At 49.4% G+C, this 19140-nt stretch overlaps 1 protein-coding gene across 1 annotated transcript in view; it reads left to right on the top strand.

Moving 5' to 3' along the window:
• Nucleotides 1-16591, top strand: part of CBX5 (chromobox 5) — a 54000-nt gene extending 37409 nt beyond the window's left edge. The window contains 1 exon segment of the mRNA XM_048832129.2: nucleotides 7138-16591. Within this exon segment, the coding sequence (XP_048688086.2) occupies nucleotides 7138-7288 (151 nt within the window). The 3' untranslated portion in view covers nucleotides 7289-16591.
• Nucleotides 16592-19140: the final 2549 nt, after the last annotated feature.

The following is a 19140-nucleotide window of genomic DNA, read 5'->3' as shown; positions in this document are numbered from 1 at the left end:
CCCTATCGCAGACAAGCACTCCCGATGTATTCGCTGCCTTGGGGAAGGATACATCCAACAAAAGTGTGGTCTTTGCCAGCAACTCAGGCCCCCGTCCTCTAAGAATAGAGAGCTCAGGCAGGTTATCTTCATGGAGTCAGCTCTCCGACCCTCTCCAGACCTGCACCACAAGTCACCTGGCAGATGTGAGTCTTCTCGACAACCCTTAACACTTAAAGACTGTGGGTCAAAGAAAAAAGCTGCTTCTCACAAATCATCAAAAAAGAGAGCGAGAAGTCCCCACAGTGAGCACCGAGATAGCTGTAAACGTTCTCTGGCAAACTCAGTATCCTCAGTACTGCTGGCACCGAGACCTTTTCAGTCCTGTTCCTATGGCTCATGGAAGTCCTCAGTGGCAGGTACCGTTGATGAGCCTTTGGACCCGATGGGCATGGGTGCTGAGTCAGTGGCACCGAGGAACAAACACAGGAGTAAGCTCTCCTCCAGGAAGGCATTACTGGTACGCGATCCTGCATTGGTGCCGTACTTAATGCTTCATCCAGCACCAGAGCGACTGGTACTGCCTAGATCCCGTCCCTGTCCCGTCCCCCCCGGCACTGCTGAATTCCGACACTCCAGGGACCTCTGTAACAGACATGCTGAGATGGTCTCCTCTTTAGTGCCGGTACCGCCACACAGAGTTTTCGTTCGGCACAGGAGTCTTCCCCGCTGTCCTGCCATGCTCCCCCGCCCTCCAGTGAGGGCTCGGACAGTGAAGCTGAGGAGATGACATCTCAGTACTCCTCACAGGCTCCTTGTGGTGCCCAATATCAGAAGAGCCCTCAAGGATACCCTCAAATGGCCCCACCACCACCACCTTGATATGGCAATCCATGAGCACCACCACTGATATCTATGCCACCACCCCAGTGGCCATACTGGGACCGTTGGCCTGCATATCACCACCAGGCCTTTTGAACCTCTAGCCCCACTCGAGAACCCATGAGTTACACCCCTTCGGCCACGATGTCCTAGGCCTCAGAACCACTGGAAGAAATTGTGGAGGAATAGGAGGGTGGCATTGATGAAGTGACCCTGAAGACCATTTCCTCCTCTTCCCCGGATGATGCCGTTATGCCTCCCCCGCTGTTTCTGGCATACAATTTTTCCTCTTCCAGGACCTAGCAAGATGTCCTAGCAAGGGAGACCGAATTCCTCTTTTCCCACCCTCCACTCAACTCCATTGTGGTGGATACTGTTAACTCCCATGGCTGTCAACACCAAATGAGGTCCACTCCCTATGATGGACTGGAAGCGTTTGGATCTTTTTGGGAGGAAGGAGTACTTCTTGGCCACGCTCCAATTGAATCGCCCTCATGGTGAAATACAACTACGTAAACTATTCAAAACTGAATGATTTTATTGAATAGCTGCCCAAGTCACATTGTGACCAATTTAAGGTCATCGTTCAGAAGGGACAGCTAGAAGCAAAGACAGCACTATCATCTGCATTTGACACAACTGACACTGCGGCCAGGTCCATCTCCACAGTGTGTTGCTTTTCACCACCAACACATTGCTCATAGTGGTGGTGCACGTTGCCACCTGATGTGCTGGGGTCTCATTGAGCCTGCCCTTTCCACCAGCCTTACGACACAAGGCAAATGGTCACTCACAAAGATATCCCTTCACATCAACCTCCTCAAACTAAGAGCAGTCAGGAATGCCTGCGCCCACTTCCTCCTGCTGATCAAAGGACCACAGACGAGTCCTAACAGACAATGTAGCCTGCATGTACTACATAAATTGACAAGGGGAAGCCTGGTCACCCTCCCTCTGCATGGAGGCAATGAGACTGTGGAACTCCCGCAAAGTCACACTGGAAGCAACCTACCTCCTGGGCACATAAAACTCAATAGTGGACAGTCTTAGTTGCAAATTCCCACTGTGACAGGTTGGACCTCCCTTTTGGGGTGCTACCTGATGTGCTGGGGTCTCACTGAGCCTGCCCTTTCCACCAGCCTGGGTTTTCCTCACCCTGTTCTTGCTGTGCTAGGCTCTCAAGCCTTCTCCAGCACACACATAGGTAAGGCCATAACCTGCCCCAGAGACGGACTGAAATCAGCTCTGTGTGGGAGGACGTAGCTAGGAGGATGGCCAGCACTTACATGCACACCTCCTTTGGGATATAAACCCAAAATAATAATGTCTTGTACTGAATAGAAAGATCTGCACAAACTGGGTTTTGAAATAGACAAGAAATACCTTTATTAACTACAAAAGGTTTATAAGGGATAGAAAACAGAACAAAGCAGATTACTGAGCAAATAAAACAAAACATGCAAACTAAACTTAACACACTCAAGAAACAGGCTACAAAATGTAATTTTTCACCCTAAATGTTGTTTTAGGTAGGTTGCAGAGTTTCTGTAGCTTAGGGTTCCAGTTATTTCTTTAGACTGGACCCCTGTCTCAGCCTTTCCCTTCAGGTGTTTTTAGCAATCTTCCTTCTTGGATAGGGAGGCAATGGAGAAGAGTCCTGATAGCATTACTTCCCAGCCATAAATAGAATTTACATAAGGCGGGAATCTTTTGTTTCCACTGGAAAAATACCAGCAGTGTCCACGGTGGTACTCCATATCAGGTGACCTCATCAGATGACCCTGCAGTGTCCAAGCAACATCCCAGGAACCTCCTCAGAAAGGTGGGAGATTAATATCTTCAAAGTTCTATTGTCCTTAAATGGCTCATTCAGGCTGATTGCTTACTGTCTGGTGGGTGTTCCCCCTCATGTACACACAGTTGTAATTGTTACATAGTCAATATTCCTAACTTCAGATACAGAAATTATACATGTATGCAAATTGGATAAACACATTCAGTAGATCATAACCTTTTCAATGATGCAAGATGGGTCATGTGAGGCATAAAACATATATCTTAGTTATGCTATATTCATATCACAACAATATTTCTATGAAGAATATGGGTGTAATGTCACACCCACATGACCACAAGTGAGAGCTAAACCCAGTAGTACTTCACAGTCTATTTGGTCGCTGGGAACACCGACCACAGTCTTGTTTGCCACTTACCTGTACAAGAAATGTACATGCTACTGCCCTAGAGCAGGGATAAGACAACACTCCCAAGGTGATGCTCTCCTCCTCCTCCCCTGGGATGGGGACCTTCTTTATGTCTTTCCTTCTTTTCCCCTACTATTGAAGGTTCTGCTGAAAATAAAAAGAAATGGAGCACACATCAGTCTGATCGCTCCTACTTGGCTGAGACACACCGTGGTCCCTTAACTGTCACAGTGCATAACGTGCCTGACGATCCCTCTCCCTGCACTCCGTACCTCCTCTCCCAGGACCTACATCCTGGCTTGGGGGTTCTCTGCCTTAAGGCATGGATCCTTGGTTCAAACACCTAGAAAGCTCCTGTTTGAATGATATGCAAGAGGTATTATTACACAGTAGAAAGTCCTCAACATGAGGTACTTAAATCCAAAAATGGTCCAGGTTTCGGATTTGGTATACTTCACAACAAATCTCCCCAACATCCGTGACTATTCCACACATCTTAGACTATGTTCTGGCCCTAAAAATATTGGGGCTGTCTCTGAGCTCTCTCTGAGTCCACCTAGCAGCGCTAACAGCCTTCCACTATCCAGTAGAGGGGTGCTCAGTGTTGTCACACCCAACCACCAAAGGATCCTCAAGGGTACAATGAACCTTTTCCCACAACCTCAACTTCCTACTCCCACATGGGACTTAAATATGACTAGGGACTGACTAGGCCTCCCTTTGAACCCATGGCCACCTGTTCGCTTACATACCTGTCAGTGACAACGGCCTTCTTGATAGCAATTACCTCAGCCAGGAGAATAGGCGAAATAGTGGCTCTGCTGGCACATCCCCCCCTTCAATGGTATCCTTTTAGGACATGGTTACGCTCCGGCTGCATCCAAAATTCATTCTGAAGATAACTTAAGGTTGATTCATCTTTCAACCTTCTATCCCAAGCCTCACCAAGACAACAGGGAGGCTAAATTACACACTCCAAATGGCAGGAGAGCCCTAGCCTTCTGCCTGGGCAGGATGAAAGCTTTCAGAAAGTTCCCCAAGCTTTTCCTTTCCATTGTGGACAGATCCAGGGGCTCACCAGTATCATCCCACGACTCTCCAAGTGGGTCTCGAACTGCATCAGACAATGTTACCAAGTTCGCAGTATGACCCCTCCAGATACTACTCTTACACACTCCACAAGGTTGATCTCCTCATATATCGCCTTTTTCAAGAATGTTCCTATCTCCGAGATCTATAGAAGTGTGACATGGGCTGTGACTGGAGTCCTGGGGAGCCACGATGAAGTTATTCAGTTAGGGTGAACTGCAAAGAATGGGGCAGACAGTCCCCAAAGCTGGTGGATATTCCAGTACTTAGATTTACCAAGCCAGCACAAAACAGCTTCTATAATACCTCACTGGTTACCCAGAAGCCAACAACACAGTTCACTTAAAGCAACCCAGCCTCAGGCCTCCACCGAGACACCCAAGTGAAATATGATGAGGATCTTATTCATCATATTAAAAAGTTCTACCAATCCCAAATGATAGGACACATTACCTCCCAGGTTAATGAATATTTCAGATCTTACCGAATTATGCGCTTACAGCCAATTCTTATTAACAAAACTAAAATTTATTAAAAAAGAAAAGAGTGAGTATTGGTTAAAAGATCAATCTACGTACAGACATGAGTACAGTTGTGAGATCAGATTCATAGTGTAGATAGTGAGTTTTGTAGCTGCAAAGAGTTCTTTCAGAATTAGTCCATAGGTTATAGTCCAATGTTCATATTCAGGGTGATCCAGATTAGGACTGGAGATCTCAGCCTTATGGCTTAAACTTCCCCTTCATGAAGCATTAAGCACATCTGAGATAAAAAGGATCAGGATCCAAAGGGTTTTTATACAGTTCCAGGTCGTTTTTGGCAACTCGGAGTCCTTAGGCAAACAATAGGCAATTATGGAGCTTTTGAAGTTGACCTATTTCCTAAGCATCACCGGTAATTAGCTACACAGATTATCATGAGGCGGTTGCCGGTTTTCCACCATTCTCAGGTGATTTGCTATACATTTCAAAGAGAGATGAATACAGTGATTATGGTTCATTTAAATGTTAGTATTTCCCTTTGAACTGTCTGTTTACATAGCTAACATCTAACGATATGAGTACACACATACAATTAGTATCACCTCTGATTTCTAACTGTATAGGTTTGCATTTCAAATTTCAAGCCTAACCACCATGGAATGGCCCTAATTACCATTCGCATACTTTTCTACATGTCTCTAAAGGTTGGCTCTGGGTCATTTAGCCTGCGAGCTGCTTAACTCTTTCTGGCCATTCATTACACTTTTTGTATAAGATTTGTTGCAATTATATAACAGTGGTAGCAACAATGATTTGCATTATTATACTCTAATCAGATAATGTCATATGGGCGTCAGTCCACACTTTCGCAGAACGTTATGCGATCACTGGGGACTCTGCCTCCAATGCCATCTTCAGCTCCATAATACTGTCATCTGTAACTGACCTGACTCTGAAGTTCCAGCCCTCCAGAACGGGTACTGCTCGAGAGTCACCTACAGTGGAACGCCCATAGGGACACTACTTGAAGAAGAAGTTACTCATCTGTGCAGTAATGACCCACCCTCCTCCCCTCTACTTCAGAGTTCTTGTCAATGACTGCGGAAGAGAAGGAACTGAGGGGGCTTAGCCCGTGCACGTTGATTAGCCTCATGGCTCAGCATGAGGAGAAACAGCACGCGTGGGCCCAGTAGACACTGCTACCAAAGTTCTCTGATCAGCAGTGCAGGGACACAAGCACACCTACAGTGGAGCACCCATAGGGACACACATCTCAAAGAGTCATTGTTACTGGACAAAGTGAGTAACTTCTTCTTTTATGTTTATGGTGAACGTACAGTTTAACAGGACATTTCTTGCCTTACGTATATGGGTATCGTTGTGTTGGCTGTTCCACCCCAGAGACGATTGCTTGTGCTGCACAAAACAAGAAATTGAAAGGGCACTGTATTGGTCCCCAAGCTAGTGCAGGTCTGTGGAGAGTTCCTAAGGAATGCTATAACTCGCTAACACCAATGGTAGTTGGGGTGGTCAGTGTTTAGTCACATGCTAAAGTGATTTTGGGAATGGAAAGCATTCCATAGAAACCGAAGCTGCTTAATAGTCTAGCATTGACATCTGACTAAAGTTGTTTCTGTGAGCCGCATTCACAGTGCTATGTGCTTTCAAGGCACTGTCCAAAACTAATCTGCACACTGAGTGAAAAGGATAATCTAGTGGACAGGAATTTAGGAGACCTGGGTTCAGTTACTCCCAGACTCCCTTTGTGTCCTTGGGCAAGTCACTTAGTCTCTCTGCCCTACAGGTTCCCATCTGTGAAATGGGTACGATGCTTCCCTTCCTTGCAAGGGAGCTGTGGAGATCACACCCATTAATGGCTGGGAAGTGCTCAGGGGTTGTGTGAGAAGAGCTATGTATATACATAAAGAGACAGACACACATCCTGTGAAGGAGGGATGTATCTCTGCGTGTGTGTGTGTGTGTGTGTGTGTGTGTTCACGCTGTTCCTCACAGCAGAGTTTTATAGTCCTATTACAGTAGAACCTCAGAGTTACAAACACCAGAGTTACAAACTGACTAGTCAACTGCACACCTCCTTTGGAACCGGAAGCACACAATCAGGCAGCAGTAGAGACAGAAAATAAAAGCAAACAGCGTACAGTACTGTGTTATACTAAAAATATAAAAGGAAAGTTTAAAAAAAAATTTGACAAGATAAGGAAACTGTTTCTGTGCTTGTTTCATTTAAATCAACATGGTTAAATCAAGCATTTTTCTTCTGCGTAGTAAAATTTCAAAGCTGTATTAAGTCAATGTTCACTTGTCAACTTTTGAAAGAACAATTATAATGTTTTGTTGAGAATTATGAACATTTCAGAGTTATGAACAACCTCCATTCCCAAGGTGTTCGTAACTCAGAGGTTCTAAGGTAATGTTGAAAGCTGGCCAGTGGGAGCCCAGAGCTAACAAGGAACCTAGTAATACTCTCTTTGAATCTTCAGGAAAGACACAGATGAAGCAGACCTGGTCCTAGCAAAGGAAGCCAACGTGAAATGCCCGCAGATTGTGATAGCGTTTTATGAGGAGAGACTGACCTGGCACGCGTATCCAGAGGACACGGAAAACAAAGAGAGAGAAGCAGCGAAAAGCTAAAGTGCCATCCTGGGCCATCCTTAGCTGTACATACACATCCACCCGACCCGACCACATCCATTGAAATGTGCTTATTACTGTGCTCCCAGGAGAAACCTTGTTATTGGTTCAGTCATAACATAAATGGTTTGCTTCATGTTCAGCTTCATCTCTAGTGAAACCCACAACATTTATGTGCTGTGTCTCCTCTCTCTTCCCCCCACCCTCCAGAAAACAGTTTTGACTTCTCACATCCTCTTAGAGCCTCCAGGGGTTTACAGAGTTGTTGGTTCCCTTTGGTTCCATCCCTTTTTGCCGCTTTAAATGCTGAGAATAGCAGCAATGCTCTTCCTAAACAGAACTAAGTGGAGTTATCCTGTCCAGGTGCACAAATGGCTTTGGCTGGAAAAGCAATAGGAGCTGTCTGCATTTGGGAAATCCCTCCTGCTAATGCAACACAGGGCAACATCCTGAGATGGTGAATGTGGCCTTTGTATGCTGGCTTGTGTGTTGTTACATAACTGGCAAAGTCTTGTTGGGACTATGCATCTGGACTCCATCCTGGGGGACACCAATTGTCCTGGGTTGTGATGCCTTCCAGCCTGTCTCGTGCCTAGGATAGTTTCCAGGCTAGTGTTCTCTTTGCAAGCCTAGCCTGCATTAGTATTGGTTCCCAGATGCAGAGCGAGCCCCCTTCCTCCAGGAGGAGTCTAATGTGTGGGAGATAGGAAAAGCAGAGCCTTCTTAACTTTAAATGCGATTGTGTATCCCCTGTCGGGCGCAGGTGGAGGTGTACCACTGCTTTTGTATGATCTTATACAGTATGTATGTATATATTCGTTTCTCATTTGGGCTGTGTATTTCCATAGTGTGAGCATATCAGGTGGCCTGGCTTTGTGCCAAGGCACCTGATCCATTTCTGTCATTGGCTGTTGCTTCAAAGGCCACAAGCATTGTGTTACCAAAGTGGCTTCCCCCTTGAGGACCTCTCCTTCCCTCCCCCATGAGCTCTGCCTTGGAAACGTGGATAGCTGATCTAATCTGGTCTGGTATGCACAGCACTTCTCCCTGGAAAATATGCCCTAGGCTCTAGGACGTGCCAGTGGAGCAGAGAGGGCATTGCTGTTTCCCAGGGGGATGAATGCTCGTTTTGCAAGGCATGGGTATCTGGGACAGTCGCTCTGCTGCCCAAGAGAGCTGGCAGCACAGTAAGGTGGTGCAGAACTGAGCCGTTGCAGCATTAGGCACTGCTCTCAGGGGTTCCTTTTTCTTTCCCTCCCTGAGTATGGTGAGGCCAGAGTGGAGACCTGACCTAGGGCTGGTTGCAGGGTCTGCTCCTTAGCATCTCGGCACAGCCCTCTTTTGCTTTCCAGCATCATGTTCACTCTTCATGCTGATCCTACATCCTGTGTAGTTTAGCTGGACTTGGGCTCTCTTGCCTGTGGCAGTCTCCTTGCCCGCAGGAACTGATGGATGTCTTAAGCTCCCCGCTCCTAATGTTGCAAACAGAGTCCTCCTTTATGACTAGAAGTAATAAAATTATGGTATTGCGGTATTGACACTGGTTTCTGGTTGGCTCGTTCCGTGTGCAAAGCTTCTGCAAGAATGTGAGAGAGTTGGTTTTGTGACCTTCACTGTGGCTTGGAAAGGCTTATTGCATAAAGTGGGGACCTGCAGGTGGATGAATTGGAAAGGGGTTGTGGGTTTATTCTCTCGAATGAAAATATCATTGTTGCATCCTGACTTTCCTCAGTCCAAAGGCCTGGTCCTGTTCTTGTTTATCTTCCGTCATTCCCACCCCTTTGCTACCCTGATTCTCTCCCTTTATAGTGAGCTTTGAAATCTTGAATGGCATTGGGGCATATCTGTAGACTGGGTACAGAGGGAGTTTTATCAGTGCTGACTCCCTTCCTGGCCCTTGGACTCTGGTTAGTCTTTGTTGTGGGCACAGAGAAGTTTGCTTGTTCTGCTTTTCTAGAGCACGTGACGCAGTTTGTTCTCAGCCTTTGTGTCTGTCTCTCTCTCTTCTGGGCACAAGCCCTTTCAGTATAATGTTCATACTGTTGGATGAATTCTGCTTGCAAGCAGTTCAGATGCTGTGGGGGAAATCCAGGCACCCTGGAAATCAATGCCAGAGCTCTCATTGACTTCTGTGGGGCCAGGATTTCACTCTGTCTCTAACACAACTTCTAGTTGAGCACATATCACTATGTGCAGTATTTCCACTTCACTGACGCACCTGCCATCGTCTTCTGTGCCTTTTGGAGGTGTGTGCAGGCAAAGGGTTAGCATGGCCATTGCTTAGAGCAGCATACTCAATGCATCATTTACTTTTGAAAGTTCCCATTGGCAGGGTCAGTATTTCTAGTTGCGTTGTCCTGGCTGATGTTGAGAGTGATTTGAAATTAAAAAATCTGCCTTCTGAGCCACACTGCCAAACAGACCAGCCAAGCTGCAGCTGCCAGCACACAGAGTAGAAATGCTGATGTTCCTAATGCTGCACACTTTTTCATATGTGCTGGGAAGTGCTCCTGGCCCTGGCACCCTTCCAAGGCTTCCGCTTAGCAGCGTTCCTGGCATCTCTGTAACTGCCTTTGCTCATCATGAAGCGCCTGTGGTCTCACAGCCTCTTGTTCCAATAACCGTGGGGCTTGCACGGGTACCTCTGGCACTAGCGCAACCCACAGAGATTGAGTGTGTGTTTATGGGGTTATGACATTTTTTTAATTTGCTTTGAGTGACCTTGGGCTAGTCAGAGAGTGCTCCCAGAGCCAGGGCATGTGGTGATGATGCTTTGGGAGGAGTTTGGGGATTCCCGTCATTCTCACTTGGTTAGGATTTGCGTAGGTTTAGGGCTAAGCCTGACGCATCTGTATTTGGATCTGAGCTGGGTAGCATGGGCTCCTTGCTGTGTAGCATGTTATCAAACATTGATGCTAGTATGTGAATTGCTGTAGGATGTAGTTGGTACAATAGGTAATGGCAACAGCTGGCTACCTTCCGACTGCATTAGTTTAGGGGCTTCCCCACCTGTAATGTGGGGGGAGGCGGGGATATCGAAAGAAGCTTTTACAGGGCGGGATGCAAGAGCATAGCCTGGCTGCAGTCTATACCACTTGGTGCGCTGCTTTCAGGTATTAGCTCAGGTATAGAAAAAGCTGCTGGCATATCAACCTGTGGCTTCCACTTCTTCTCTGGCCCCCATTCTCCCAGCATCACATGCTCCTTGTTCTTCCCCTTCCTCTCCAGCCGTTCCAGCAGGCAGACTTGCTGCTGTTGCTTTATCCCTGCCTCTGCATGGATTTCTTTTCTCTGAAGGGAGTCAGCTAGCCTTCCCGTGATTTGCTGGAGTCTTGATCTTTGCCAGCTCTGTTTTCCTCTTCCTCTCCCCGCAGCCCCCAACCTCCTACAGCCCTTTGCACCAAACTCGGAGGGAGCAAGGCAGCTGCTGTACAGCAGTGCTTCTCAATTAGGGGTACACGTCAGTACAAAGTCAGTACAAACTAAAATTTCATACAGACAATCATTTGTTTATACTGCCCTATATACTGTATCAGTGTTTCTCAGCCTGGGTCTGACAGGATGGGTTATGGGGGATTGCAAGTGCAGGGCCGTCATTAGGGGGTGGCAAGCAGGAGAGCTGCGAAACAGCTGAAGCCAAAGCATGAGTCCCGCCTCCCGGAGCTGAAAGCAGACCCTTGAAAGGGGTACAGTAGTCTGGAAAGGTTGAGAACCACTGCAGGAGTTGCAAATAAAGATGGATTAATGCTCTTTCTGTGCCTCCGTGTCTGCTGCAGATGGGAGTGGATAAGTGTGTGGGAGTGGATAAGCCTGCTGGCGATCTCTGAGCTAGTGTGAAATGCTATAGAACATGGAGCAGCACGCAGAGGACAGGCACTGTTAACAGGAGACTGGCCCCTTCTTCCCACACAGACTGTCTCTCTTTAACTCTTTGCTCTCTGGAAGCAAATCTAAGCGAAATCCACCATTGATTGTGTTGTGACCTAAGTTCCCCCTAAGCTGCGTGGCTGCTCAGCAGCCTATTAAGCATCGCACAGACGCTCGGGGCTGTGGTGGGGAGAGATGCCTCTCTCCTAGCCCCGACCCAGCCCAGCCCAGACAGTACCAGGTTTATAATGGCACCTGACTCATGCTAAGTAGGGGCCTCGCCTGCCATCCCAGGACTTCTCTCTCCGTCCCCGCCTTCCGTCACCAGCAGACAGTGACGGGGCAGGAGGCAGAAAGGAGCCCACAGCCACTGCCGCTCCTCCGGGCCGCTGGTGGGGGATGGGAAGCCCGCATCGGCGGACCATCGCTGGCGGCCCGGACTGTGGAAGGACCTGCTGTGGACAGGGAAGAGGTGCCTATACCTTGGCCCCAGCCCCGGAGCTGCTGCGGTGGGGAAAGGCGCCTCTCCCCCGCAGCCCAGGTGCTGCTGTGGGGAGAGAGAGCTGGGGGGAGTTAATGGAATCATAGAATATCAGGCTTAGAAGGGACCTCAGGAGGTCATCTAGTCCAACCCCCTGCTCAAAGCAGGACCAATCCCCAGCTAAATCATCCCAGCCAGGGCTTTCTCAAGCCTGACCTTAAAAATTCCTAAGGAAAGAGATTCCACCACCTCCCTAGGTAATCCTTTCCAGTGCTTCACCACCCTCCTAGTGAAAAAGTTTTTCCTAGTACCCAGCCTAAACCTCCCCCACTGCAACTTGAGACCATTACTCCTTGTTCTGTCATCTGCCACCACAGAGAACAGTCTAGATCCATCCTCTTTGGAACCCCCTTTCAGGTCGTTGAAAGCAGCTATCAAATCCCGCCTCATTCTTCTCTTCTGCAGACTAAATAACCCAAATTCCCTCAGCCTCTCTTCATAACTCATGTGCTCCAGCCCCCTAATCATTTTTGTTGCCCTTTGCTGGACTCTTTCCCATTTTTCCACATCCTTCTTGTAGTGTGAGGCCAAAACTGGACACAGTACTGCAGATGAGGCTTCACCAATGCTAGATAGAGGGGAATGATCACTTCCCTCGATCTGCTGGCAATGCTCTTACTTATACAGCCCAAAATGCCGTTAGCCTTCTTGGCAACAAAGGCACACTGACTCATATCCAGCTTCTCGTCCACTGTCACCCCTAGGTCCTTTTCTGCAGAACTGCTGCCTAGCCACTCAGTCCCTAGTCTGTAGCGGTGCATGGGATTCTTCCATCCTAAGAGCCCCTTGTTGAACCTCATCAGATTTCTTTTGGCACAATCCTCTAATTTGTCTAGGTCCCTCTGTATCCTATCCTTACCGGCCAGCGTATCTACCTCTCCTCCCAGTTTTAGTGTCATCTGCAAACTTGCTGAGGGTGCAATCCATGCCATCCTCCAGATTGTTAATGAAGATATTGAACAAAACCCTGCAAAACCTTCTCTCCCTGCATAGCCCTGAGGCAGCCTGCACCCCAAACCCCTCATCCCCAGCCCACACCCCCAGCCGGAGTCCTTACACCCCAAACCCCTCATCTCTGGCCCCACCCCAGAGCCCACACCCCTAGCTGGAGACCGCACACTCTAAACTCTCTGCCCCAGCCCTGAGCCCCCTCCCACACTCTGTACCCTTCAGCCCCATCCCCACCACATGAATTTTGTTATGTGCACCAATATGGTACAACATCACTTACATATTGATGCACATAACAAAATTCATTCTGCACATGTGTGGAAAAAATTAGAGGGAACACTGGTTGTGACCAAAGCTGGTTGCAAATACTCCCCATGAGCCTATTGGACTCTCATTTTAGCTGTGCTGCATGTTCTAATAGAAGCAGTAAAATGGCTCTGGATAAAAAGCCTGATATGAATCAGATTAGAGCCACATGGCTCAGCAGGCTTGGTATGTCAGGTGCTGTTTCAGCAGTCAGTCTTGAGGGTAGCTGTTATGTCTTCTCCCTTCCAGCCTGAATTATGCCCCTTTGGGAGATGCAAAATAGTTCTTAAGTTGCTTCAGCATTCGAAGTGGCTTCTAGACAGAGTAATAGATTGTGTTGGTTGCAGCCTCAGGCAGCGTAGTATGTAGTGTCATCTGTCAATAGGGCTGTCCTGGACCTCCCTGCAAGCTCGTGCGCCAGGCAGATCTCTGCCTATTGAGTCTGCCCCAGATCCCTCCCCAGTCGCTCCCTTCTAACTGCTCTTGAATGCTCAGTCCTGCTGCTTTTCCTATTGCAGAGAGGAAGCTTCTCTGCAGCTGGCCAGCCACCTTCCCTTCTGGCTAGATTTTGTTTTGCTAATTTCCGGTATCAGTGTTGCTCGAAAAGTAGATGGAGCAGCTGGCATGGGAGAAAGGGGGTGGGTAAAGAAGTGATGTCAGAAACCCCTTAGCAAACTCTGAGTAGGTCGTGGGAGGTTTTCGGTGTTTGTGGCCGAAACCAAATACTTAATGCTAGACTGAAAAGCTCTCCGGGCATTGCTTATTTTGTGTCCCAGCCTGCATGTCTAGCTATGAGCAGTACCCTGGTCCTAATCCTCTTCTTACAGGGTGTTCGGGGCAGGAGGTTAAGTGCCAAACTAAGTTCCTGAAATGGCATGTACCATCTGAAAGAGGAGACGTTTTCCTTCGGGCATCTATTGGGAACCAAAACTCAACCCTTTTCCTTGGCCCCATTTATTGCAAACAGCCCTCTCAAATTGTCCCTCGCTCACGAAAACAGCTTAGTGTCTGTGAACAAGCTGCCCGTAATGGCGCGGTTTGAAACTAACCTAATTAAACGAGTGTGAAAGGCTGTGTGGATGCTGCACTTATTTAGCTTGTTAAGAATTGGCGTAAGCCAACCTGAGATAATTGTCAACACAAGTGTTCACACTGGTTCTGCAAAATAAATTGAGAAAGGCTAAAGCCAGACTGAGGGAAGCCCCGAGAATGCAGTACGTACTGCATGCCTCCCGTTGTCACATGCGGTCTGATTCCCCCCTGTGTGTACTACGTTTGGGGGTGGGGGGGGGTGGACACCAGGATTGGGATCCTCTTGTTGCACCATAGTTTTCAAGTTGAAGTCTGATGCTAGCTAGGGAGGTCAAAGCGATTTCCCCAGCCAGCTGCCATTTCAACGCTTGGTTTGTAGTGGTGGGGGGACCAGGGTAATTTTCAAACACAAAGCGGGGTCGGCTCCGACTGGGACAGGGCTTACATGTGGCACGCAGAAGGGGAACTGAAAACCATTTAATCTTGGATCCTAAATCTGCCCCCCCTCCCCCCTCACACTGCTCAGACAAACCTGACCAAAGGCAAAGGAGCGAGCCTCTGAGTGAGAACCCGCCCAAAGGAATGGCTGGGGGTGCGGGATGCCCACATCACAATAAGGAAGCTGCACTGCAGGTGGAAGTCACTCTTCCGTATCTGCCAAGACCTAGGTTGAGGCTCCTGGTCTCCTGACGTGCAGTTGTCACTGAACAAGACCCACATTCAAACACTGGTCGTGCAGGGCTAATTTTCAATAAAGCTGGGGGACAGGCCACAGCTGTTGCACCTGTTTAAAAATGCCATTTTGAGGGGGACTCTTATCTCCAACTCTCCCAAGGAGGAACACCCAGAATCCAGGGCTGTGGTTGGGTAAAATGCTTTTCTGACCTCTCTTGCTCTTTATTTTAATCCCTTGTAAGTGGCTGTAACCCAGTGCAGTCAAGGCAGCTAGAACTCCCTGTGCCAACTCAATGCTCCCCAGCCCTACTGCACTGGGCAGTCCTCCGACGCGTATCCACACTCTCCTTTGTGGGAAATGATCCCCTTGGCCAATCTCCTCCCTCTGTCAAGTTGCTGTTCCTGGTGTTGTTGTTGTTGTTTTTTTATGGCAAAGCAGAACGCTAATTTTTTGTCAAATTTCTTTTGTTGTTGTTAAATAGAAGGGATCTGGGGAGCGATCATTCTGAGATATGGGCGTGGTCTCTGGCCAACTTTGTAACTAGTGTGTTTTTTTAAAAATCTTTCTTTTATATACTGAGCACTTCTGTGTGGACACTTTTTAGGCCGAGTCAGTTCTCAAAGCCAATTGCCAACGATTTCAAGTCTTTTGTGCTAAAGGTTGGATCCGCCCTGCTTTTAAACAACTATTAACTTTTAGAGAGTCTAGTTCCAGTCTGTCCTCTCTGTCTGTTCCATGGAGATTGCCACTTGCAAGGACTGGTAACTTGCAAGTGAAGTGGGGAAATTAATTACATTTTAATTAAACACATGAATTTTTGTCACAGATGTTCTAATTTTATCTGGGATCACAGCTGAGCCTTCTCTAAGCTGGAACATGATGATTGTCTTCCTCCTCTTATAAATTGGACTCCCCCTGATTAAAAGTCTGTTGGTGAGGCATGATTTGCTAATGATTAAAACTTGCTCTGATCCCACATGTAGAGGCAAGACAGAGCCTTAGTTCAGCCTAGTGTTGAGTCTCCTAGCGCAGTTGTTTTGTAGCATACATGCCTCCTTTTGAACAAATGTAGAGTCCATGCTCCTATAAGGGTGAATCTGCAAAATACAGGGCTACTTTCTACTTGTCAGTTTCTAGTATTCCAGGGGGCTAGGTCCTGCCATTCCATTTGGGGGCATCTTTCCTTCCTAGCCAATCTGAGCTTTTAGGGGTTCAGCTCCCACATTTTTGATGTTCCCCCCCTCCCCTGAACAGGGGGTGAACCCCTTTTTTTAAAAAAGTACATCTCTGACAAAATGAGACTCTTCCCCTGGAGAGTTCAGAAGTCATTGCTCAGCAGGCTGGATCATTTCAAGGTCTGACACATTTTAGTCCTAAATTATTTTGACAGTGTTACTTTTAATCTATGGGCCCAACCTCCTCTCCTGCCAGCCATCCCAATCGCTGCTTGGCGTGAGTAAGGGCTGCAAGATGAAGCGCGATTGGAAGAGACTTGAGAAGAACCCATGGCTGCTCCCACCACGTGCCAGGTGTGTGTTTCCTTGCTGTGTCACCATTGTGTTGCCTAGGCAGTAGGTGGCACAGCACTGTTGGTGTGGGGGCCGTGGGCAGCATTCAAACCCATCTCTCTGTTAGAACTGACTTGCTAGGGAAGAGTGGGACTCTGTCCTCCAGACCTTAGCCAGGCGCTACTGTGTGGCGCAAAGTGTCTGTCTGAGCCGGCGTGTGGCTCACGGCTCTCCCCTCTCCCGTGTGATGTTCAGTAGCGTAGCCCGTCTCTCCGCTAATGTATGTTATGCTTTTTTTAAATAGTGATGTTTTTAAACTAGGGATTTTTTTCCCATCATGAGACTGACATGTTACAAAGGCCCCCTGTCCCTTCGCACTCTTTCATACTCTTGTATTGGTTCTAATAAATGGTTACTTTTCAGTACAGTATCCTGTGTGGTTTTTCCTCCCCTGCTCTTGTCTCTGTGTGTGTGGATATAATTGTCCTGCATAGACACCCCCAACACGCACACCCTGCTCTTGGTGCATCACTCAGTCATGTGGGCGAAACAGACACATCAGGCCAGATTCTAAGCTGGTGCAAAGCACCCTAGAGCAGAGGTGGGCAAACTACGGCCCGCGGGCCACATCCAGCCCATGGGACTGTCCTGCCCGGCCCCTAAGCTCCTGGCCCAGGAGGCTAGCCCCTGGCCCCTCCCCTCCTGTCCTCCTTCCCCCGTAGCCACACCGCTGCACGGGCAGCGCTCTGGGCGGCAGGGCTGCCCGGTCATGCAGGGCAGCGCGGCAGTGTGTCTGGCTCCGGCTGGGCGGTGTGGCTCTGGACATGCTGCTCTGAGTGGCATGGTAAGGGGGCCGGGGCTGGGGGGTTGAATAAGAGCCAGGAGGTCCCGGGGGCAGACAGGGAACAGGGGGCGGTTGGATGGGGTGGAGGTTCTGTGGTGGGGTGGTCAGGGGGCAGGTCCCGGGAAGGGGCGGTCAGGGGACAAGGAGCGGGGGGGGGGGTGTTGGATGGGTGGGGGGTTCTGAGGGGGGCAGTCAGGGGGCGGAAGTGGGAGGGGGCAAATAGGGGGCAGGGGCCATACTGTTTGGGGAGGCACAGCCTTCCCTACCCAGCCCTACATAGTTTTGCACCCCAAAGTTTGCCCACCCCTGTCATAGAGCCATGGAAGCTACGCCGATTTAACCAACGTCCTTTCAGGCATAGTCGGAGCAGGAAATTCTTCCCTGTGTAAGGGGAGTGTTGCCCCCTTACTAACGTTCAGTGGGGGTGTTTTAGTTGCTAGCTCCCAGTACTAAAAAGGGGGAAGGGTCGATGGGGAATCAGGACCCTGAGACTGACAGCCCCCAGGAACAATGGGGAGAGGTGAATGCTCCAGGTCAACCTGAATGACTGGGCAGGCAGGCTAATCAGAGGGCCAGGGAGGTCCCGTCCTCTGTGTGAGCTGTATTTGCCTGGTTCAGACAGAGTGGGGCTGAGCTATGGAGAAAGGAGGGGCCCAAGCTGAGCTGGGGAGCAGAGCTGGGCCAGATCCAGAGGGGCCAGAAAAGCAGCCCAGAGAGAACAGACCCTGTCCTGGGAGCAGAGGTGCAGCCCCAAAGCCAGAGGCACAGCCCAGAGAGAGCAGACATGCCCTGGGAGCAGAGCTGCAGCAACCAGAGCCAGAGGGGCCCGAAAAGCAGCCCGGGAAGCAGGTCAGTGCTGGGAGCAGAGTCGCAGAAGCAGCCTGCAGAGCAGACCTGTCCTGGGAGCAGAGCTGCAGCAACCAGAGCCAGGGGGCCAGAGAAGCAGCCCAGGGAGCTGGAGGCAGAGCAGCAGCAGTGCTGAGACGGAGTGGTGGAGCTGGGGCTGGAGCAGTCCGGAGCCGGGTGCGGTGAGTGGGCAGCCCAGCACGGGGAGACGCCTCAGCCAAGAGGCTCTGCAGGCCAGGCTTGGATCGTAACTCCGACAGGTCGGGGGCAACACTGGGGAGAAGGGTCCTACCACTTAGAGCCTGAGAGCGTGTGGCCACCAGCAGAGCAAGTGTCCACCCACAGCATCCCTGCAGCACAGCCAGGGCCTGAGCAGGAGGCCTGGGACTTACAAGGACCAGACTGTGAACTGCCCGGACATTCCAAAGACACTGTTTGTGATGTTCCCTGCCACAGAGCGGGCTGATGTGTTTCCTTTAACCTTCCCAGTTTTCCTTATTTTTTAAAATTAATTGTTGATTAAATAACCTGCATTTGCTTTAACTTGTATGTAATGGTCAGTGGGTCAGAGGAGTGCCCGGTGCAGAGGGAGTACCCCGGAGTGGGGACACCCTAGCCCCTGTCCTAGGTGACCACAGCAGGGTTGGGGGTCGAGCCCCCCAGGAATCCTGCGCCCAGCCTTGTTGGGGTTACGAGGACTCTGCTAGACAGGAGAGTGGAAGGGGAGTCCTCAAGGGCAGGAAGGCCACTGGGTGAAGGAAGTGTGGGAGTGAGGACTCAGATCCTTTTGCTAGCCCACTTCACCGGGGTAGTGCAGAAGCCAGGAAAGTTCCCCCCAAGAGTGTGACTATTCCCCCGCTTACACCTGCGGTGAAGTCAAGGCTGGTGGAAGCTGCTGTTTCTCAGCCCCGCAGACTAATGTCCTGTGGGGATATAAGGGGCAGGCAGTTATGGGGTGATCTCCCACACACCTGGCCCCCCCTCATGTGCCTCAGCCCTGCCCTTGGGCAGGACTGTCCCTTTCCTTTGCCGTGTCCCATTCTGACCTGATCTCTCTCCTGCGTTGGGGGCTTCCCATGGAGATTCCTTTCACCTCTCCCTTAGGCTCCTCCCACAAGAGGGGCCTATGGACAAGTCACCCTCCTGTGCCCATGCTGGCCCCACAATCCCGGCACAGCCGGCTGGTGTGACTGCTAGATGGTCAGCAGTGGGAGTTAATGCTTCAAAATGTCAGTGGTGTCACTAAATTCCAGTGTCAATGTAGCAGCCAGGTCTGTGCTA

The sequence above is a fragment of the Caretta caretta genome, chromosome 20, assembly GCF_965140235.1.
Source record: "Caretta caretta isolate rCarCar2 chromosome 20, rCarCar1.hap1, whole genome shotgun sequence".
NCBI classification, from domain to species: Eukaryota; Metazoa; Chordata; order Testudines; family Cheloniidae; genus Caretta; species Caretta caretta.
The sequence above is the reverse complement of the archived record's forward strand: the minus strand, read 5'-3'. Positions and strand labels throughout refer to the sequence as shown.